This window comes from Cryptomeria japonica, chromosome 1, assembly GCF_030272615.1.
Source record: "Cryptomeria japonica chromosome 1, Sugi_1.0, whole genome shotgun sequence".
In the NCBI taxonomy this organism is placed as follows: Eukaryota; Viridiplantae; Streptophyta; class Pinopsida; order Cupressales; family Cupressaceae; genus Cryptomeria; species Cryptomeria japonica.
The window spans coordinates 19601066-19625049 of NC_081405.1; the positions used below are offsets into that span (position 1 = coordinate 19601066).

The following is a 23984-nucleotide window of genomic DNA, read 5'->3' on the forward strand; positions in this document are numbered from 1 at the left end:
TCTATAAATACTGGAGGAGTCTATTGTAATTTTTATCTTTTGGAAAGCAAGCAAAAACTCTGCCAAATTTATAGCAAGAGGTCTTTGAGCTTATGTATGTGGATTGAAAGTTTTCGAAGAATAATAAAGAAGGTTTACTCAAGTTTTGAGTTTTTGAACTACATGTTTGAGTTTGAATCTTTTATTTCTTCTATGCCAAGTGTTTCTAAAGGAGCTTAGTCCAATCTGATTTGAAGTCTTTGAGCTGCAAGTAGAGAAGATTAATTAAAATAGGAAACTCTCTTGAAGGAGCAGCAAGTCTTTAATTAAAATAGGAAACTCTCTTAAAGGAGCAACAAGTCTTTGAGCTTGCGTCTATTCTTGAGGAAAAATTATTGTTTGATAAGAAATAGCAGCAAGTCTTTGAGCTTGCATTAGTTCTTGTCTTTGTGTTGAAAGAATAGATTATTCCTTTCTTTGAGCTGCTATCTTTTATTCGTTGTAAAATTTAGTATAGCAAAGGGTAGATAGGACTTCCAATAGTCAAGTCTTTGAGCTTGGTATTGCTGTCCCGTCCCGAAGGAAGTGACGGAAGTCTTTGCGCTTTCAGGAAACTTCATTTCCTTTCTCTTATTTCACTTAAAAGTGGTTACTGTTGTTATTCAATCGCTATCCTTTTCTGTGAAGAGAAAGGGATATTATCTTTCTTGAAAAAAGAAGAAAGATTGTTGTCCCATCCCATTTTATTTTCCAAGTTGTAGTTAGATAAGGGGAGCCTTCCCTTAATTAGAAGAGTTTTTACTCGTGTGCTGTGGTTGAAACCACAATTTTGTATATTTCCCCAAGTGTACAAAATTTTCAACCAACAAGGGTTGAACTAGGACTACTCCTAGTTTCATGCCAAACAACTTCACTTCAGCAGTAGGTGGGTACTTTCCTAATGCTTGCCACCCACCCACCCCTGCTCAACCTTCTTGGCAACCCAACCAGCCCTAAGATGACGAAAAAAGGCAAATTGTAGAAATCAAAAAGTGTGTTGCTTGATTTCACCAAGCAGCTGGAGGAGTTGAAGAGACAACATGAGTGGTATTTACAGCAGGATCAACTTGCTTATCAGGCTCAGCTTCAGCAACAACAGATGGGAGCCCAAAGACAACATAGGGAGTTCCTTGCAAGGCAACTTGCCTCTGCTAGGAAGGAAAAAATTAAGCAGCTAGCAGCCATAGAGATGTGGCTCATACAGGAGGAGGTTTCTGCCCCTAGTGTTCCTAAGTTTGAAATCCCAAGCTTCAAGAAGGGGAGACCTCCCAAGCCTTCAACTAACCCCCCTAGTTTTAAAATTTCAAGTTTCAAGGGATCTCCAACTGTTGTTATACAAGAGCCTTCTCCTGAGTGCTTTTTGCAAAACACCCCACCACCTAGGCCCTTTCCTGATTCTATCTCCCTTTTTAAGGGTGGACCTTTTGTATGGAGGACGGATGGTTCCCATCCTCAGCATGACGAAGGGGTTCAATCAGCCATTGGTGAGTCTTCATATGCTCTAAAGGAAGAGGAATCGACAATGTTGCAGGAGGATATTGAGAACAATCAGTTGCAGCAGCAGGTCATTGAACATGAGGAGTGTGAAGGTAAAGAGGACACTGTCCTCTCATTTGACAATCTTCCTTTCTTTATTGATCATGAAGAGAAGGATATGTCTACACCTCCCTCAGTGGTAGCTCTGGAGCAACAAGCTAGTCTTGAGGAGGGCACAAGGGATAATGTTTTTACTACAGATTTCATGGCGGATGGATCGTGCCATGAACCTGAAGTTGTTACATTTTGTTGCCAGGAGGAAACAAAAACAAAGAGACAATCTAAAGATTTTAGTTCTTTTGAGGTGTCACATAAACTTGAGATTTGTGCTGATGAGTTGGATATCAACACATGTGATTATGATGTATGTTGGTTCTCCCCTATCCCTGAAAATGATGACGTTGAATATGAGGTCTTCATTCAAGGTGAAGATGTTTCTTTTAGCATTAGGGATGATGTGCCTGAGCTTGAATGTTTCACTTGGGACCAACATGCCAAGTTTGATGAGATTGAGCAACAACATGTTGGTTATGCCGACAGTCTTTTGGTTGCTCAACTTGACAGTATACCCGAGCTTCAAAGTTTCCAATTTGATGTGTCTAAAGAGCCCACTTGTGCTGGCCAAGACGGAGATATGATATACTTTTCATCACCATATGAGTTCATGGCCTTTTCCTTTTGTTTCAACTCACGCCAAGAGGAGGTCGGCTATTGTGGAAAAAATGATGCCCCCTTGTATAAAAGAGATGCCTTCTCTTTTGCATGGAGTAGTTCTTTTGATGCTAGTCGACTCCTAAAAAGCTCCACCCTTGCTACTATGTGTATGCTTCATGCATCCCTGGATGTCTCAGGTGCCTATTTTCTATGAAATCTCTATGATGGCAAGGTGAATGGCGAAGCGTTCTTTCACCACATGAGTAGTATGTGTCATCTAATGCATGCATACAAGAGATTTCAACCATGCAGCTAGATGGTGAATGTAAGAATGGTATGAGGGGGATCAGCTCCTTCAAAAGGTTCCTCTTTGACAGAGAAAAAGCAATCAGTTGCCTCTTATTGTAACAATGTAAATATTAGTTAGGTTTCTTGTTTTCCAAAAGTGCACGAGCACAGGCTATTCCCCTTCAGAATGGCTGATCTTGATCCTTTGCAGGTTACAGAAGAGAGAGTTTTCCTTTTTCTTGTAGTTGTGACTCTACGCCCAATGGATTACACAGGCTACTGATATATATGCTTAGCAGGCAAGCATCCCGCAGAGGTCGCCAAAAATGTTGTCATTTTATGACACCCTTGGTCCATCAGTGAGAATCGATCAGAGATATGTTCCCTGGACTAGCGTTGCCCCAATTTGATCCAAGAGAAGACGATGGAATCATAAAGTATGAAGTGTTGTCTTGTCGGAAGTTCCTTTCTCAAGCTTTCTCTTCCTCTCTCTTTCCCAAAACTCTGAAACACCAAGGTTCCGCAGTTCCCTTCCTTGGTCTCTTGTTCTCTTGCCTCGGAACTCCGGAACCCCGAAGTTCCCAAGTTGCTAAGTCTTCCCAACTTCGGTGACCAAGGTCTCCGAAGTTTCCCCAACTTCGATGACCCAGGTCTCTAAAGTTTGCCCAACTTTGGTGACCCATGTCTCCGAAGTTCCTAAGTCTTCAACCCCGAAACCCAGGAACCCCCAGGTTCCCAAGTTCCTAAGTCTTCTCTTCCTCAACCCAGGAACTCCCAAGTTCCCAAGTTCCTAAGTCTTCTCTTCCTCAACCCCGGAACTTCGGAACCCCCAGGTTCCCAAGTTCCTAATTCCTCAACCCCGGAACCCCGAGGTTCCCAGGTTCCCAAGTCTTCCCAACTTTGTTGACCCAAGTCTCTGAAGTTCCCCCAACTTCAATGACCCAGGTCTCCGAAGTCTTCCAAGCTTCTTTCCGACTGCCGACACTTCCGGATGGCATGATCGACACTCAAGGCTTTAAATGCTCTGATAGTTTTGGTCACTTATGCACTTTCTTTTGTGGAGCCACAGGGGTGCATTTAATGTTTTTGGTAGGATTTCCATCAGGAGAGGTATGGGGCCATGCTTGTTGTAGTGACTTATGTCATGTCTGCATACTCTGACTTTGGAAGGTCAATTAATCCACCCTTCTCAGGATTTCCTTTGGTGGGTATGGCTAGGTTATTTGCATGTATAGAAGTCAAGTGCATGCATTTCCCTGCACTTCCAGACTGACATACAGGGGTCATGATCACTCTTGTAACCATTTTTCTATATAAAGGCTGTTAAGCCTCATTGTAAAGGGTTCTCTCCCTGCTGCCTTGAGCTTTCCTATGCTCTTCTCTTGAAGACTTGTAATTATTTTTGCATTTCTGCAACTGTAAGTTTGGTCTTTGGCCTTTGAATGAATTGAAATTCCATTCTTTCCTTCCTTCAACTTATGCATGTTGTGTATGTTTCTTTACCTTCATCATAGGTGTATGTTTTGTGGCTCTTCTCTCCATAAATGTTGTGTTAACTTGTTTTTCTGAGTGTGACTTGTGGGAATCCTTCTCTCCTCTTGACACTTAGCAAATTATAATCTCCATACATGCATTTGGGTCACTCATGCAACTGAAGTTTGTGCATCTCTTGGGTATTTCAGTTGATTCCTTGTGCCATTTTGGGTGGGTAGAGGAACAATCTCTTATCTTGGTGCATCACCTCCTTTGGTTTAAGCATTTCTCTCTTCCCTTTACCTCTGCAATTTGTTAGGATAGGCTTAGGAGTTAGTTTTGAAGTGTTGAGTTGGTTCAACACCTGCACCTGGATTGAGAAGGAAGTCGGCCTTCTCCGAAGATTCAACCCCCTTGCGCAAGGTCCTACACTTCGGGGTTGTTTCCATGTTTCACAAGGTTGCTAAGTTGATAGCTCAGCAAGGGTGCGAGCTTTTGCGATAACAGCTCCCAAACAGCATTCCACAACCCCGGGTTTGATCCCAAACCACCCTGCTGACCTACGGGACCCCAATAGTAGGTCAACCTCCACCAAAAACTTGAGAGGACTAAGGAGGGGACATCACAGTCCTCGCTTCCCAGAATTGCTTGCCCTCAAGCAATTGCAAAGATGGATGTTGAAGTATCCTCTCACTTTCCCACGTGGCATCCTCCAAAGGCAAGTCCTTCCATTGTACTAAATACTCCCTGATGACTTTGTTCCTTAGCCGCCACTCTCTCATGTCAAGAATCTTTGTAGGAATTAGTATCAATTGGCCTTCTTCATCCAAGGGAGGCAAATCTGGTGATGAAGTAACATGCTGTCCCAGAGCCTTCTTCAAACAAGATGTCCTAGAGCCTTCTTCAAACAAGACACATGGAAAACATTATGTATCTTGCTCTCTGTAGGTAGCTCAAGATCATAAGCAACCTCTTCAATCCTTCGGAGAACTCTGTATGGTCCAAAAAATTTGGGCTTGAGCTTTTCAGCCCCACTCCTCTTGAGTGTACTCTGCCTGTAGGGTTGTAGACGTAGGAAAACCATATCTCCTACCTCAAAGGTCCTCTCTGTCCGGTGCCGATCAGCATAAATCTTCTACTGATTTTGTGACTGCTGAATGTTATCCTTAAGTGCCTTAAGGATATCCTAGCTGTCCTAAAGCCACTCACGAGCTCTAGGCGCTCGACAATCACCCAAGGCCAGATCCACAAATGACAGAGCATCATAACTATATAATACTCGGAAGGGAGTCATGCCAATAGACATATGATGCGTAGTATTATAACAATACTCTCCCAAGAATAACCACCGCACCCATGCTCTCTGTTGGCTCGACACATAGTTATGCAAGTATCCCTCAACCCACTTGTTGACAATCTTTGTCTGCCCTTCAATCTAAGGGTGGTAATTGGGACTAGCGGTCAACTCGGTACCTATAAGTCTGAATAGTTCTTGCCAGAATATACTCATAAATCTGCTATCCCGATCACTAACAATGGTCCTCGGAAGTCCATGGAGACGGAATACCTCACGAAAGAATAACTCTGCAACCTATAAGGCTATGAAGTCTGCTGCAATAAGAAAGAAGTGTGCATATTTTGTCAACCCATCAACAACCACAAATATGCAGTCCTTCCCCTAAACCCTCGGAAGACCTGTAATGAAATCCATCGATATACCTTCCCACTTCTGTTCTGGAATAGGCAATGGTTGTAGATGTCCAATTGGGAAAGTATGCTCAGACTTGTTTTGCTGACAAGTCTCACACTCGCGAACATAGCGTAGGACATCATCCTTGAGTCCTTTCCATGAAAATCTCTCCCGAACCTGCCTGTAAGTTTTGAAGTACCCAAGATGTCCTGCTAGTGGATGTTGTCGGGTAATTATGTCATATTGTAATTAGAATGTTATGTGTGTTACAGGTCGGTAGTTACGTGACGGTTGTCAACAATTGGCACCGGACAACCCGTACCGACACCTATATATATGTACTTGGTTTCCTATTTCAGTGTGTAGATATTGTCGAAGAAAGCTATGTTTTGAATGTACTGGCATTTCGCATTAATGAATACAGACATATGAGTTCTTTTGTTAACTTGCATTGTTGTATACTGTCACATTTCCTACATTTCTGTACTGTTATGCACTGTTGAGCACACACACCCCATGGTGGAAAACATCTGGCGTCGTTGTCAAATTAAACTTGGAATGATGTGAACATACTACATGGCACGACCATAATGGGGCAACCAGTGAGTGAGGGGACCAACAACAATCTCGAGGAAGAGCCGACGGAGTTGTTCGAAGGAGAGGAGAACTAACAAGGGATTTCACCTGCATCCTACAGGCATCCATCGAAACTTATGTACGGAGGGAGACCACGACCGAGGACGTCCTTGAGAGCGCAATGTGGAGTGCCCTTGGCGTAAGTCTGGCCGTAAATCAATTGATGAATAACTTGCCTAGCTTGTTGGCACAAGCGTTCCTTGCTCTCCAAACTCGCCGGGAAGAAACCTACCGCGAGACCCGTTGACAAAAAATTTTGCAGCAATTTGAAGAAAGGAGTCGACGAGAGGAGGAACGTGACGAAAGTCATCGATGAACCTTCAATGCCACAGAAAGAAGGAATTGATGCTCGTGACGCTAAATAAGGATAGAAACTATGTGCCGGAAGAGGAAGAAGACACACACAAGGCAGCCGCGAGGACGCTGAGGTTAGAACAACAAGCAGAACATTGATGACGAATGAAGAAACTTGTTGAAGAAAGCACAACTAGCAATGATGGCTTGGGTACTGAGGGCCAAGTTTCCGTACTAATAGAAACCACTAGAGAGCGGTTGGGGGACCTTTCCCTGACATTGGAAGAGATTGGTGAGGGGAGTATGGTAGAGGCGTACACGCCATACAGAGGTGCCGAGACCTAGAGGGAAGAGGAGACAGAGACCGAGACCAGAGAGGCGAAGGATACCAATGCGACCGAAAGTGTCAGAAGGACACAAGGTCACGGTAGTAGAAGCAATCTGTTCAGTTTAGGCTCATCACACCGTGGTACTTAGAGCAACTTGGTGGGACCCAACAGACCAAATCTCAGCGGAGTACCTTCTGGAGGACCAGTGTCTGGAGGAGGAGTTCCTAGAGGGTCAAGTTCGAGTTTCAGAGGGGAGACTGGGCCGCCGCCAAGGAACGTGATGGCGAATCGGCAAAAATTGCCTAAGTTCAACGGAGACGAGAAAGAAGACCCGGTACGGCATTGCCATACATGTGAAACAATCTGGTCGGCCAATGGCGTAACTGACAGGGCGGAATAGGTGGTGCAATTCCCCGCCACCCTATGAGGAGTAGCCATTGATTGGTACTCGGATGGTGATAAAACTAAGCTGACAACTTGGGATGAATTACACAAAGCCTTCGAAACAGAGTTTCGACTTCTTAAAGACGACAATAAAATCATTGCAGAAATCCTGAGTACCAAGCAAGGGAAAAGTGAGACCATCCGAGCATATAGCCAACACCTGAAGGAATTGCTAGGAAAAATGGACAACCAGCCCGGTGATGGATTGAAGAAAAGGTGGTTTGTGGAGGTTTTGAAGTCGTCACTCAGAAGGAAAATGAAAATTGTACCCCCCACATCCTACAAAGATGCCTATAACCGGGCAATGTACCTGGAAAGTGAAGGGAAGACATCCAGGAAGAAGAAAGACAGATCCTCTGTCCTCTGGGGAGGACTCCTCCGACGGAAGTGGCAGTGATGAGGGATTGAGCAAGATGCAAGCCCTTCAGAAGGATATACATCACATGATGAAGGAATTCAAAAGTATCAAGGGAAGCACCGACAAAAACGAGGAAGTGTGGTGCGCGGAATGTGAGGAAGGTCATCCATCATACAAAAGGCTCCTGTCCTAAAAAGGCCTTCTGCGACATTTGCCAAGTGTTGGGACACTCCACCAAAGAATGTGCCTACAACATGAAGACACGGGGGAATCAAGTGCTCTTCACCCAGGAGCAGCCACCACCCTCTGCTACAGCAGGCACATCCCAGCCTCAATCCAACACCACGGCATCATCTGGTAGTTACAGAGGTAACCGAAGGGGAGGAAGAGGCAACAATAATATTAGCAATAACCGGAGTCTAATGCAGTATGATGCCAAAGGATGGCCGATGAATCAGTGTCGGGCCTACAACCAGTGGGGACACTTTGCACGGGATTGCCAGAAAGAGGAAACACCACAGAACTTGTGCAGATGGTGTGGTCCTAGAGACCACGACTTCTTCTCAGAGCAACAAGAGTCATGCCACATTCCGCCTTGCCAACAGGAAGGAATTAGAGAAAGATCCGAGTACAAAGGGCCATGTAGTGCCTTTTGGGCACATGACGAGAGGAATCCGTGGATTACCGGCAGGTGGAGAGCGACCTGTGGGAGTAGTCCGACTAGTGTATGCACCAGTAGTATTGACTCAGGATGGAGGACTGACACCTCTCTAGACTTCGAGGGTGACGATGGGAGCCATACCAGCTGTACCCATCCCAAGATTTGGGCAGTTGAGACCTCGAACTTCATTGCCTACATCCTCTAGGGTCGTCACAGCAGTTCTGGCAAAGGATGTTCTAGCAGTGTCATTGGTTCCCAGCGAACCTCCTTGCATTGGGTCTACCGTACGGAAGGAACCAGTACCTACGGATGTCTCAGCAATAGAGGGTACAGTGACCAGAGATGATGATGGCACCATGGATGTGTGGTTGGGTCGCTATGAGATGCCTCTCATGACCCCACTGGGACCCCCACCTGCCTCACCCCAGCCGCATCCTTTTCCTGAGATTGTGGACCTTGATGAGGGCAGTTCTCATCAAGAGGCAGGACAGCAAGAGTTGGTGATGGACTTCCTACGGGACACCATTGGGTTTGAGGAAGAGATGGCAGAAATGCAGCAACAGGAGCAGGCCACTACCGAGAGCCAGTCGAAGGGCATAGCGGTATTTTTGGCAGAGATGGGAGCCAGTGCGCAGAGATGGTAGCAAAGGTGGAGGTCAGCGCACAGAGATTGGCAGTCTCTATGCAAGAGCGGACCGTCGGGCAATCTGCCGTTGAGGGACTCCTCGCCTTTGCCACCGGTGGGTGTGCTGAGGAGTTTGGGAGATGTTTTGAGGCCAACAGTTGGCCTGCTATGGAGACTCCCCAGATGCTAGCAGATTGGAGGAGTGAGGAGACGGCTGGGGTTGGTGGAGTACACTTGCTGCTACAGCGGGTAGAGAAAGCTTTCCAGGATGGGTACTACCAGCTTAGACATACCCAGCATGGTGCCTCGGCAGCAGAGATAGAGCGGGTGGCGGCCATCACAGCTCGGGAGGAGCTAGCCACTCGCCTGCATACAATGGAGATGGAGCTAGCACAACAAAGAGCTTGAGCGACCAACCTAGAGGAGGATTTGGCTCGTGCCAAGGTAGAATTGGCCCAAGAGACAGCAGGGCGTGCACACGATGTAGCAAAACGGGCAGCCCTAGAGACCCGTCTCACATCTACCTTAGAGGCATTGGATGGGAAGAAGAAGGAACTTATGGAAGCAGTCTTTATGGTGAAACAATCGAGGGAGAGGCAGTTGGTAGCCGAGCGAGATCTCTAGCATCAGACACAACAGGTTCACCAGCTAAGGGAACAGTTGGCAGCACCACCACCACCAGCCCCTTTTTCATCAGGGACACCCTCTATACCCACTCAGCTTTGATTTTCATGATTGGTCTTAGTGTCATTTCCCATTTTGTTTGTATGTCGTCAGGAGACGACCTCCTTTTTTGGGGGGGATGATGTTGTCGGGTAATTATGTCATATTGTAATTAGAATGTTACGTGTGTTACATGACGGTTGTCGGCAGTTGGCACCAGACAACCCATACCGACACCTATATATATGTACTTGGTTTCCTATTTCAGTGTGTAGATATTGTCGAAGAAAGCTATGTTTTGAATGTACTGGCATTTGGCATTAATGAATACAGACATATGAGTTCTTTTGTTAACTTGCATTGTTGTATATTGTCACATTTCCTACATTTTTGTACTGTTATGCACTGTTGAACACACACCCCATGGGGGAAAATGGTGGAGTATCAAGAATGGCACGTAGAATCTTTTCCTTCAACTTTGATCTAGGAACTAAGTAGATTCTATTCTTATTGCATATCACATCATCAATCACCATATACCTGTCATCCTGGACCTGCCCATCTATAATCTCACATGCAAACTGATTTTTGGAATACTCCACTGAAAGTTGAGACTTCCAATCAGCTGAAATCTCACTTATGGAACAAAGGGCAGCAACCGAAGGCCTCCTGGAAAGTGCATTAGCAGCAAAAAATTTCTTCCCTTTGACAAACTCAATGTTGAAATCATATGCCTAAATCTTGCTGACCCATTTATGTTGGCGCTCATTGAGTTCTCTATGTTCCAGGAAGTATTTCAAGTTGTTGTGGTCGGTTCTCACCACAAACTTCCCACCCACTAAATACTATCGAAACTTTGCCAAAGCATGCATGATGGCGAGCATCTCCTTATCGTAGGTAGAGTACAATCTCTCATTGCCCCTCAATTTCCTGCTCTCATATGCAATGGGATGGCGGTTCTGCATAAGTACCGCCCCTATACCACCTCCTGAAGCATCACACTCTAGGACAAAGGGCAGAGAGAAATCTGGAAGAGCTAGGACGGGACATGTGCTCATAACCTGCTTAAGATTGTCAAATACACTCTAAGCCTCATCTGTCCAACAAAAAGCACCCTTCCGTGTACGATCCGTCAAAGGGGCTGCTAGCTATGAATAATCCAAGGAAACCTCTTATAGTATGCACATAATCCAAGGAAACCCCGCAACTCTGAAACATTCCTAGGTGGCGGCCAATCTAGCATTGCTTGTATCTTTTCCTGGTGACCTCCACTCCATCTGCACCAATCACGTGACCCAAGTATAATATCTCTGTAAGTCCAAATTCACATTTGAATAGTTTGGCAAACAAAGACTGAACCTCCATAATACCAAGAACCTCGTCCAAATGTCTCATGTGCTCCTCCTAGGTTCTACTGTATATCAGGATGTCATCAAAGAACACAAGCATAGACTTGCACAACTGCTTATTGAATACAGGATTCATGCATGACTGAAACGTAGCAAGTGCGTTAGTGAGACCGAATGGCATCACTAAAAACTCATAATGTCCGTAGTGGCATCTAAATGTGGTCTTATGGATGTCCTCACGAATATAGATCTAATGGTATCCTGATCGAAGATCAATCTTCGAAAAATACACTGCCCCATAGAGCTCATCTAGTAACTCATCTATGCGCGAGATCGGATACTTGTTCTTAATTGTTTTCTTATTGAGTGCACGGTAATCAATGCACATGCACATAGTGCCATCCTTCTTCTTCACCAACACCACAGAAGAAGCAAAGGGGCTAGAACTAGGCCTGATGAATCCCATGTCCAGTAATTCCCGGATGGTCTTCTCTATCTCATCCTTAAATGCCTTAGGATGACGATAAAGGGCAGTAATCACAGGCTTGGTGCCCTCCTCTAACTCTATCACATGCTCAAACCCACAGTCAGGAGGTTTACCCGAAGGAAGGTCTCCAAACACTATGTTGTGTCTATTTAATGTCATCTGAACATCCCCATGCACTACTAGTCTATCATCTGAAGAAGGTGACTTGGACGAGATGAAACACTGTGTTTTCCAAGCAACATCCCCGTGCCTTAAAATAGACTCCATCCTATGTGCTAAAACTACAATAGGTCCACCATCAGAGAGAGCCTTTAGCATAACCTTCTTGCCATCCGCTACGAACTCCAACTCCATCCGCCTAAAATCTTGAACATATCTACCTAGTGACTAAAGCCACTAGATACCAAGCATTATGTCAATCTCCCCAAGACCCACAACATAGAAGTCATCGGTCAAAGTGTAGTCACCCATCTGAATACAGAGCTGTGGAACTCTCCTAGTGCAACGCATAGAAAATCCATTTGCCACTGTCACACTAAAACCCAAAAAATCCTCTGCCTATAGCCCACGCTTAGCAACCAACCCCTCGTCAACAAAATTATGAGTGGGACCACTATCCACGAGGCAAATCACATGCTATCCCTTAATTACTCCTTTCAAACGAAAGGGATGGATACTAGGGACTCCTAAAAGGGTGGCAATAGTGACCTTGGACGTATCCAAAGCTCATCCTCTCCAATCTCAACCTATGGAATCTCCTGCTCATCCTCACTATGGCTGCCTTTGGATGTTGTGTCCTCTGCATGCTCATCATCCACATCTGAATAAACCTCTATGAGATGTGCTTTAATTTTCCCAAGGCATCTGTGACCGGGCTCCCAAGGTTCCTTACATGAGAAGCAAAGCTTCTTTCTCCTCAACTCATTTTGCATCTCCCAATCCATCCTAGGGGGAGGTGGAGCACCTCTATGCTGAGAAGAAGACCACTGAGTAGGCTTCGAGCCTCTAGAAAACTTCCTGTCCGAGTGATGAGAAGTGGGTGGTGGTGTGATGTCTAGGTCCAAGGTGATCTGTCTAGCCTCCTGAAGGGTGCTAGGCTTAAGAGCCTTGAGTAATCCCCGTAGTCTGTCATGTAATCTCTCCACAAATAACATCACCACACGTCCAACTGGCATCTCAGGAACCATCACTGCAATATGTTGAAACTCATTAATGTGGGTTTCAACATGGTCTGTCTGTCTCAATAGTGCTAGATCCCTGTAATAAAACTCCACATCCTTGCAGTCAAATCTAGAAATTAGTTGCTTGGTAAACTCAGTATAGGAGTGTATAAGTCCATGGCTTTGGGTGACCAAACCATGGTGCCACCAATCATAGGCCACACCCTCAACATGCAACACTGTGAACTATATGGCCTCCTCCTCGGGCATAGGCTTGAGTGACAAGTATATATCCAACTTGTGCACCCAAGCTCGTGCACTCGTCGTCCCACTGCCATCAAAGGTAGATAAAGAGAGCTTGTTGGTAGCCCTTTGTAGGTCACTGTTACCCTATTGACGAGGACGTCTATCATCCCTCCTCATGCTATCATTGCACTGTGAACAATACTGGGGAAGAGGGAATGCCTCTCTTACATGAGCAGGTAGACGGGTCCACTCATCACTGGCCGCCATCACCATATCCTAAAATGCAATGCCCTCTTGTGGGTCATCTAGAAGTGGCTCATCTCTAGGAGGGAACTGAGGCTACAGGGATCTATCTACTATCCGAGCGTGATCCCTCTCATGTCTATGTGAACCACGTGCACTGTCAAACGATGATGGAGCTCTACCATTGCCACAGCTGCCAGCTGCGGATACCAATTTGTCATGTCTGTCACGCCTATCCCTATGGCGCCCCAAGTCCAATTTGTCCAATGTGTCCTGTAACTTGTCAAGTGCCTGCACAATCCTAGGCTAAGACTCGGCAAGAGTTCTAAGTAGTGCATCGGGGTCTAGACAATTATGTATGTGATTAAGGCTCCTACTACCCTCTTAATGATCACCCATGTCTGCACCTGTTGGGACATTGAAATTAATGGCCAAATGACAGGGTTCTCTCCTGTGGGTGTAGTATCTGTAAGGACTAAACTGCCTACAATGCATGTAAGAAGCCACAAGACCCTCAGGCTGGAAGGGTCATGGCTCTGATACCACTGAAAGATCCCCACTCCAAATTTTACCCAATCTGACCCAAATTAGGATGTTATGTGTAGTGTTTATTTGCTGATAAATCTTTGGCCAGCATATATTTGGATGGGGTTTGACTGGTTTTTGTTTTTGTTTGAGTGGTTGAAGCTTTTATGCAAGATTCTTGAATATAACATAAAGAGATTGCTGATTTAAACTAGTACATTGCATAACCTACAAGGAAGGTAAATAAGTAATTGTCATTTGCTTAAAAGTTCAACATACATACCATTAACTTGAACTCATAAGTCTGATGCAAGTTTCCAGCCCACAAAAAAATGGAAATCAGCTCCAATTAATGTCAAAACCCTAAGTACATGCTAGGGTTTGAAACCCTTCTACCCAATATAGAGCGCAAGCTGAAATAGAGCTGGAAAAAGATGGAAATGACCTCTAAAAGGTCAGCCATGCAACCGATTGAAGAAACCCTTCCTTCTAACTGATTAATCTACTCAAAGATTCCCAAAAGAGGCTGCCATATGCACATTAAAGCTGTATTATGATGGAAACTGACACCCGAGGAAATGGGTTTTCGTCCAAATCCCTCAATTCTTCCAAGAGTTGGCGATCCTGGAAGCCCAAGCTGTTGAAGTTCTCATGCAAGCTGCAGATCTGAAAAATGGAGAGGTAAGAATGAGCCCAAATGTTATGAAATTCACTTTTTATAAGTCTCCAAGAAGTTCAATCCATGAGGGGTTCTTTTTGGCCTTAAAAACTTAAAATTGAGTTTGAGGGTCTATTTCTCGTTGACAAAATGGCCCCCTTTTAAAAACAACTTGAGTTACTAGGTAGGGGGGGCACTTTTCACTATTCATCCTTATGTTTCTCTGTTACTATTCACCTTTTACTATTCAGATAAGGCCAACTTTAATATTTCAATTTTAACCATAGAAATAACTCCCCATAACCAAGTGGAATACTTGCGAAGCTCCCAAACTGGACTTCACAACCCCGGGTTGGGTCCCAAACCACCCTGCTAATCTACGGGACCCCAATAGTAGGTCAATCTCCACCAAAAACCTGAGAGGACTAAGGAGGGGACATTACATAACATTTCTCAAATATAAAGTGTCAAGGTTTAAAATATTAGGCTACAATATGTTTATAGCAAATAATTAAGGAGAAAACTGAAAAATGAATTTATACTAAGTAATTACAATGGTCCCCTACTTTAACATCAGAAATAGAAGCATTGCACATATGATGCACCCAATATTTTTCTCTGTAATATTCGTCAGTTATTTAGTTCTACAAAGTAGCATATCGGGCACATCACATGTTCAATGCTTTTATACTATAGTATAGAGTATAGAGTAGCATATTGGTCACATCATGTATTCAATGCTTCTATTTCTTCTACTAAAATAAGGGACCAGCAACAAGAAAATTGACTATGAAACTTAATAAGGACTTTGCAGCTTTTCTAGCTAATCCGGTCAAATATTCAAACAGTAAGGTGTTCATGTAAATGTAGTACTTGATATACTATAATGTTGGCTTAGCTAGCCAAATTATTTGAGTAAATGAGTTATACTATAAGACGATCAATAAGCAGATCCTATTGACCAAGAAGCAAGCCATTTACAAGTGCCTACATTTTGTGTTTGTTTCAATCAAAGAATGAAATGCTATTTACCAACCAAAACAAGAATGACATTGCAAAAAAAAGCTTGATTTGTCTGTATGATGTAGAGGTCGTCAGCAGTAGTGTGGCAAACCCCACAGACTCTCTCACCTTTCACTCTCACAATCCCAAGCCTATGAAGGCCTCAACTCACACCAAAATCAAAACTTGAACTTTATCCCTCACAAGGGTTGGCAAACACCTTCACTATGCCCTTAGGGTCTCACAAGACCTTCCACAACCTTCTTATCCTTGATGGCAACAAGGTTCAACTGGCAATAGACTTCGCCTACCGGCATCGGCAAATACAACAAAGTTCATTCACACCAGCAGAAGATTATACCGGTAAATTATAATTGTAGTTTCAACTTTCAAATACCATTTTGGAACTTCTCTCAGACTCCAAAGAACTAGATCTCCAACTTGCTCCAGTACACCTGTCTACCTATTTGGGTCACAGACCTAGTTGATCAAATTAGGCCTGGGTTACAAAGGAAGTGTACGGGAATGAGACCACAAGGAAGATCCAATGCTTCAAAGGGATTGTCTAATGTCTGAATGTACCAATTCAACCATCTAACTCCTAATGTCTGGCATCATGCAATCCATCAATTCTTGACTGTACTAGTCTAAACCCTTACAAAGTTTAGGCTAGGGCTTGGTGGTAAAAATACCAATCCAACTCCCCTGAGCTCACCCCTTTGGAATCTCATAATACACCCCCCTAACTTGCATCCTACCAAAGGCCGTTGAGAGCCAATGACTAGATTGCAAGTTAGGGCCTCACCTTTGCAACGCCCTAGGGAAATTAAGGGTTTTTGGACCTGTAGAAGCAAATTATCAATATCTTCCTCCAAACACCACTTCAAGGGGTCAGACCAGATTCATATGAAAGATTATTCAGCATTCTACTGTACCAAGCCAAAGTTTTACAAAATCATTCAACGTTTTGTACGGACAGTACGGAAAAGTAACAGAATTCAGGGAAAAATCAGATTTGTTTCATTTCCTACTCTCCACCAAACTTCTCCAAATCGTTTCGTGCCTTCAACCAACCTTTCTCTTCGGTTGTACAAGCACAAAATAGGCTCCTCTCAACAACCACAACCAACTTTGAAATGGCTGTGATCATTGGAAAGAAGTTACATTCCAACCGGCAACTTTTCAAAAGTTGCTTTGACAACAATGACAACTTGTATGCAACTTTTGCAACTTTGGATTCCTAAGCACCTAAACCTTATCAAACATATCTAAGAACATCATTAACCTTTAAAACACCTAAAACAACATTCTAGGATCATAAACACAAATTTCATGATTCAAGCCCACATGGCCTAATAGACCTCTAGGCTTATATGTGAACCTGAGAGGTTATTGACCATACAAAGGCATTTTATTACATCTAGGTTGATCCTTGAGATCCAACCCATTATGGCAACATAAGTAAACACAAAACAAACACTAGACACCCCTAATGGCATGAAAACACCATGAAAAGAAGAGGTGCCCTGCACCACTGTATATCACTGAGAAAGACTTGTGTTTTGAAACTGAATTTTTGCTACATACATAGGCTAGACCAATCGCTGAGAGTGCAAGCCCACTCCCAATAAGTAAGCGCCGTGCAACAATTTCCTTTGAATTATCTTCTATGGGAGAACTGCCTATTTGTGTCCTTTCTGACGGTGCACCCTTTGAGAGAAATAACTCGGCTTCTGAGAGACCCCATTTGCTAGGCTGTTCCACTTCTGTACCTGACATCAAAAGTGGCACATTATTAATTTAAAATTTATTAGAATCACCTATATGGAACTATTTTAAATACACACGTCAAAATTCAAGTATTCTTAAAAATGTACATAATGTAGTAAAAAAGGTAGTGTCAAATGATTCAAAAATTCAAAGAACATAGAACAAAGGATAGAAAAGCAAGCTAAAAGGTCATATTACAATGCACTGAAAATGGTAAGAGACCTATTTTTTCTATAATCAAAGAAAGGAAATTGTTTCATATTTATGGAATAGCAATAAAACTACTGATGTGAGTTACGTCATAAGAAATTATCTGACTACAGTAAGCAGACATTGCACGTATGACTAATTAATGTAGCATTTATGCTCTTCAATGATAGGATTGGTAAGAAATGAAGAAATGCTTATATGGTAAACACTTGCAATCAATCATATGGTCTCAAAACAGCCCCAAGGAATGGACCCTTGTAATGTCCCCTTTTGAGATTTATCATAATTCAGTCCTGGGACATCAATTTTAATTAATAGTGAGAGTTGTAATATATTAATAAATATAGTTTTGCCAAAACTGAATATATTTCATTATAACATTTAACTTAAATTTGTAAGATTAGCTTGGAAGTTAGAACTTATCTTCACAAATAATGCTATTAATCCACCAATCTGGAATAGGTCTGTAACAATGCTCTCTTCTTAAATTTGCTATGTTGGAGATCTTTTTATTTCCCCCTTAAACTGTCCATATTCTCTTTATGAATTTGATGTGAAGTTCCTCTTATATCTGCTTTGGATCTATTTTTTTTACTCCCTCAAATATTATTTCCTTAAAAAACGGGACTGCTAGTTGTATATGAGATATATTTTCTTTGCACTTCCTTAAATTATCCCCTAAGAATTGCAGCACCCTTACAAATAAACTTTTAAGACAAAGCCTATCTCATTCTTAACCAAGAATGGTTTGTTTAATGTTTAACAAACGCATAATTATGAATACGGTCCTTTTCCTTTATTCAATATACTAACTTAAATGCTGCCTTTTTTTGTCATCACCACTGCTTGTGCTTATTTGTTTTCACATTAACAAATCATACCTTATTAATCGCTGCTTAATAAAGGTAATTGACCTTGCAAAATTTAGCCATCACCATCGCTGCGACTTTAATTGATAACAATTTCATTGCTCGTTAATTGACTATCGTTATTGATGCTGATAAGTCATTTTTTTCTTATGAATTGATATTGCTACATTGAACACTGGATTTCGCTGCTTCTTGACCTCTGTGAAGTTAATTGTTATTCCTTTATTATTGCTCCGTACTTGACCCAACGATCAATCAGATTTGGGCTATGTAGACAGCGATAAGACTTGGTTCTGTATAAGTCTTTGGTACCATATCTTCTGTAGATGCTGAGACTTTATTCATCTCTTTGTAGTGCTTTCACCCTTGTCAAGAATCGGATAAAGAGTTCTTCCATGTTTATTGCTTGGATATCCATGATTCACTGTAGGAAGATTATCATAGACGTCCTTCCTCCCCTCCTAGAATGAGGTCAACTCTCATTTTATATCTTACTAATCGAATAGTTGCATCCATAAGATTTGAAAGACATATCCCTCCATTAGTTACCTCTTTCTAATACATCGCATCTCTCCATAGTTAATGGTTATTAGTTAATCTTGTCCATGATTATCTATTCAAATTGTAACTTTTCTTTACAACACAATAGATCAGTTTGTAAATGAATTTGCCTTCCTTAATCGCTGACCACTTCAATATTATTAGTCATGATGGTCTCAGCTCATCTTTATAGTTATTAATATAATCACTGCTTAGTCTGATCGTTGACTGTTGTTATCATATTGATTTCGTCTTTATCTTATAATTGTTTCATAGTCATTCAAATTGCTGCCCATGATATTACCATTGAAGAATGGAATGTGAATCGTCGATTGTCTTCCTTCATTGATATCTAGTTGTTACTGTTAACCGATAATTAGTTATCATCGGATCTTCTTATTATGAGTCTCCTTGGTTAGCATAAAAATGATTTCTGTTTAAGGGTAAGGTAGATTATCGAGTTGTATATTATTGCACCATATTTAATATGAATTAGTCTTCCAATAAAGATCTCTTGATTCATTCTGCAATTTTGTCTCTTTTAGAGACTTCACCAAATTGCAGAAGTACTAACTATGTAAGGCTGAATTTGGGGACATTACAACCCTATGTTCAAGAAAGAAACTAGAATAATTAAAAAAATAACCAAACAAGACTTCCAAATAGTTTGCTAATAAGGATTGAAAAATTATTGTCAGAATGACCCTTTGTGATCCAGCAACATGATGAAAGATAACAGAGCAATTATGGGATATTTGTACAGATCAACCAGATTACAATGCAGTGTGTCTCTTATCTGTTTTCTTATCATTCATCCTGATGATGAATACAAAGGCTGGTTGTGAACATCAATTTTTCAGTCCTTATTAACAGTTTATACAGAATTCTTTTTGCTTTACATAATGGATTGCAGAAGCTTGGGCTATTTGATAATTAACAAAACTAATTTTGAATTTGTAAATGGGCAAACAACATTTGAGTGTGCGAATACCAAATAGCATACAATAAAAACTAAACTACAAAGGCCAGTAAGACTTTATGAGATAGAGATATATTCCTTTTTGAAAGTATCTGATTTTGCAGGTGTTTTTAATCACAATTCTCTTATTCAGGAATGCAATTAGTCTTTCAAAATCTGTTGGATCATATGTTATGCCCAAAATTTCTCCATTTTGATTTTCCCTTTGTTCTACTGATAAGCGACTAGCAAGTTAAAAATGTCAACAACATTTTCAAAGATTGACCGATGTACGCTAGAGTCCATTCATGCATAACTGAAGTAGCAGCCCATCTGTTGGAATTATTACTTCAAAAAAATTCCAGCAAGCTCGTGCTGAATGGTAGCACACCTAATGCAATGTCAACCTTTTATGGTCAAATGGAATTACCAAGACTTTCATCATTGATTCTTAAATTTTAAGTCTCTCATTTCTTAAAAGGTCTTGTGTTGGTATGTGTTATGTCAAAAACATACACGCCCCATTACAAATGGGGACCCCCACTTTTTCGCTTGCTAGATTAGCGTTTTTTCTTAGCTTGGCAATAGTTTGTCCTTTAGCCTTTGTTTGTGAGAAGGGTTTATGTTTTGTTAGTTCAAAAGAGTGTGTTGATTGTCCTTGAAGTGACTTAGAGTGCAAAGTTTGTCCTTTGGGTGTGATCAAGTCATGAATTCAAGTTTTGAGTATGGAATTCATGAATGTGTCAAGATTGAGGATTGATGGCAAAATTGTGTGAAATGTCAAATCTTGCCCAAAATGCTAAAAGTTGTCAATCTTGTCAATGTTGCAAAATGTTGTCACAATTGTCAAAGTGCAAAAAAGTTGCAAATGTTGTCAAGAGGATTTAGGATTTTGAAATTGCTAAGTATGTTGTCACAATTGTCAAAGTGCAAAGAAGTTACAAATATTGTCAGGGAATGTTGTCAAGAGGATTTAAGATTTTGAAATTGCTAAGTGTTGAGAATGATGAGATTTTTAAGGATGAAATGTTTTGACAAGTAAAATTCCTTGTCAAGGTCGGATTTTCCAACCTTGACAGGATATGAATAAGGTGAATTTTATGAAAGTCTTGTTGTGACATTTTCACACATCGCCCCATTGCAAATGGGGACCCCCTACCTCTTAGGCCCACTCGATCTTTTGGTTGTGTTTCTCTAGGTCTTTTCGCAACAATCCCTTCAATCTCCTCGATCTGCAATTGTTTTGGGGTGAATTTGATCAAGCCTACAAGTTGTTTGAGCAAATTTTGCTAAGTCTGGAACTTGTTTTGCCTATTTTAGGGTTTTGCCCTTCAGACTTAGATTTGGGGTCTTTTCCTTAGGGTTTTGAAAAAACTGAGCATTGCATTGGAATCAGGACCCTTCAAGGAAGCTAACAATGAAATTTGAGCGAATTTTAAGCAACTTTCTATTTTTAGAAACTTCCTATTTTTAGGGATTTCACTGCCTCCCGGATTGTCTTTATTTTGCCAAAAATCAAACTTACTATTTTAGCAATTTCTATTTTTAGTAAGTGTTATCCTGTCCTATTTTACCCTAATCTTAACATTCTGAAGTACTTACTATTATAGTAAGTCTATTTTTGACAAGTTCTTCTCAGGCAGGGGGTTGGCACTGAAGACAAAACATTCCTGAACATTTCTAAATCTGGAACATTTTTGTGCAGGTACCAAATTTGCAAATTGGTCAAAAATTTGGTGTTTGGAAGGCTTTTGGCATTTAGCCTTATTCTTATTTTGTATCCCACCACAGAATTTGGAGAGAAACATTGACTTAGCAGATATCTAAGATTCCTAAAGTCCTTAATGCCAAATTTGGGGAGAGGGTCAAGATTGACCATTGTATGTTGAAGTTTTTACAATCTCTCCCATCTCCAAACTTTATTCTAAGATGAGGTTTGATCTTTGAGTTAAGACTTATAGGCTTGCATCTTTACTTCTTTAGCTCTTGGATGAGTTTTAAATTCCATCTTCTCTTCATTCACCTTATTCTCTTCATGTTTAGACTTCACCTTATGTTCCATTCCCCATGCCCTCTCACTCCTAGAGTGCAATGTAAGTAGCCCCAGGATAGACCCAATGAAGCCTTATGGTTCAATGCCCAAATCCTAAATGACCTCCTCGGGGCTATTCAAATTGCTACAATAACCAGCGAACCAAACAAAACAAAGGGCAGTCCCTGTCGAAGACGGGGTGTGTGTGTGCAACACAATAGGTCCAATACCTTATGAGAGAGTTGTCATGTCCCCATCTTTGAACTAGAAAACAACAAGCAGGTTGTATATTTTTTGTAAAGTAGTACATGTGCGTTATGCACACCCACCCCGCCTGTGACGAGGACCCCCTTTTTGGCCTTAGTCCGCTCCATGAGATAGAGGCTCATGTTTGAAACCGCATCTGCAAATACCAACAAAACTCCCTACAATCATCTGATATTTGCCAAGTATAGTCTAAGCTTGAAAGTAGGCTCGAAGTTGCGAATCATAGAGATGAAGGATGGCAAAATCGTAGGTCGCTGTCAGGTCCAAAATCACCGGAAATATCCTGAGCAAAGGCCATGTTCAATATCAGTGGGTCGAAGAAAAGTATTGAGGTTCGTGTGTTTGAAAGCAATTGCACATTCCTCTCAAAATGTCAAGCAAAACGCCCCCAACGCCAAAGGTAGCACAATGAAGCCTTCCAATGTTTTCAAATGCCTTCAAATCGCTGAATTTGTCCCCCATTTCGTGCAAAATACCTTGCAAACCCGAAAACTCCCCAAAATCCCAAATAAAGGGCTCTGTGTTTCAATTTCAACTTCAAGTGAAATCTAGCCTTCTAATCCTGTAAAAATCCCAAGTTGATGCCACAGAAAGGGAAGTTCGTCATTTTTGTTTTTTTTGCAAGATGCCAATTAAAGTCGTGCATTTTCCTTCGAATGGCTGAATTTTGCAAAGTGCAAAGGAGTGGCCATTTAAAAGAAATTCGTGTATTTATGTACAAAGCCCGAATTCTCATGAGCAAAAGGTTGTGAGTTTTTGTGATGAGGGCATCCTCACATTTCTTTTTAGTCTAAGTATTTGCCAGAGAGAGGTCGTGCATTTGGTATGAAAGGGCCAAATTTTATCCTTTAAGGTGTCGAATGTTGAGTTAAAAGAAAATAGAGAGGAGGGGTTTTGAAATGACAAGTGACTTTTCACAAAATGCCTATAAAGGCCGAGTTTTCTCCAAAATAGTAAAATGCGTTTAAAAAGAAAGCAAAATCGCACCATTTTAACAAAGTAGCCGAATTTCATTTGGAGCACATGAAGAGGTTTAAGTTCGACAATTTCCACCCCTTTTACAAGGAAAGAACAAAAGAAAATCGCACAAAACTTAGAAAATTCACGAGTTTTATAATAGGCTAGTTAGGCGTTTAAAACTAACGGATGAAATCACACAATTAGCCTCAAATAGCCGAACTTAAAAGGAGGCGTTTAAAGCAAAATCGCACATTTCTATTAAAAAGACCGAGTTTCCCATTCATCGAATCGACCACATAAAAGGAGAAAAGAGGGATTCAAATTAATTTAAAAGTGAATATTTTTATGTTTCCCTCTTATTTGAAACAAAGCCCGACATTGCCTAAATTTAATATTTGTTAAATTTATTTAATTTTGTGAATAGATTGATTCAAGTCGAAATTAATTGTTTGAAGCTCAAATTGAAGACCTGATCACAATCTAATACCAAAGACAAAGAACACTCAGAATGCAACAAGTGTATGCATTCTCATAAATGCACAATTGGAATTAATTCCAAAAAATCAGTTTAAAAACTGAAATGCTTCATTGTAAAAGGACTGCATGTGGGCCCCATCTAATGTATTTAAAATGAGGGGACACAGGTCAGTTATTTCCCAGCTACCTAATTGACCAAATTGATGTCAAATAGTGGTCGATAGCTGAGGAAAGTGGTTGGGAGGATAGCTGAGAGTAACTAGGCATGGGTTAAAGTTGGCAGGCTTCTAGAAGGCCATTTGCAGCCATTGGATGTAGTCAATCCTAGCCTCTGGTTCAATTTGTAAAATCTATAAAAGGCGAGATGCCTCTCATTGTAAAAAGTTAGAAGAAGTTAGATTTTTAGACTCTTAGAGGTTAGAATTAGTTTGATTTTAGGAGTTAGATGCAATTTGCAGATTAAAAATAGAGTAGAGCTGCTGAAGAAATTGTTGTAATGGTAGTTGAAGCAAATATATGAACATTGAAACATGGTGTTTGTTGTCTTTGTTTTCTTTTGTTT

At 41.5% G+C, this 23984-nt stretch overlaps 1 protein-coding gene across 4 annotated transcripts in view; it reads right to left on the reverse strand.

The window, feature by feature from the left end:
- LOC131031204 (uncharacterized) overlaps positions 1 to 23984 on the reverse strand; it is a 148540-nt gene that overhangs the window by 73242 nt on the left and 51314 nt on the right. For 2 of the 4 annotated variants that reach the window (XM_059218036.1, XM_057962250.2), the window contains exon 4: positions 16927 to 17111. The exons of 1 other annotated variant lie outside the window; for it this stretch is intronic. In XM_059218036.1, coding sequence (XP_059074019.1) covers positions 16927 to 17111 — 185 coding nt within the window. The remainder of the gene's footprint in view (positions 1 to 16926; positions 17112 to 23984) is intronic. One more of the 4 variants, XM_059218046.1, reaches the window with a different exon arrangement.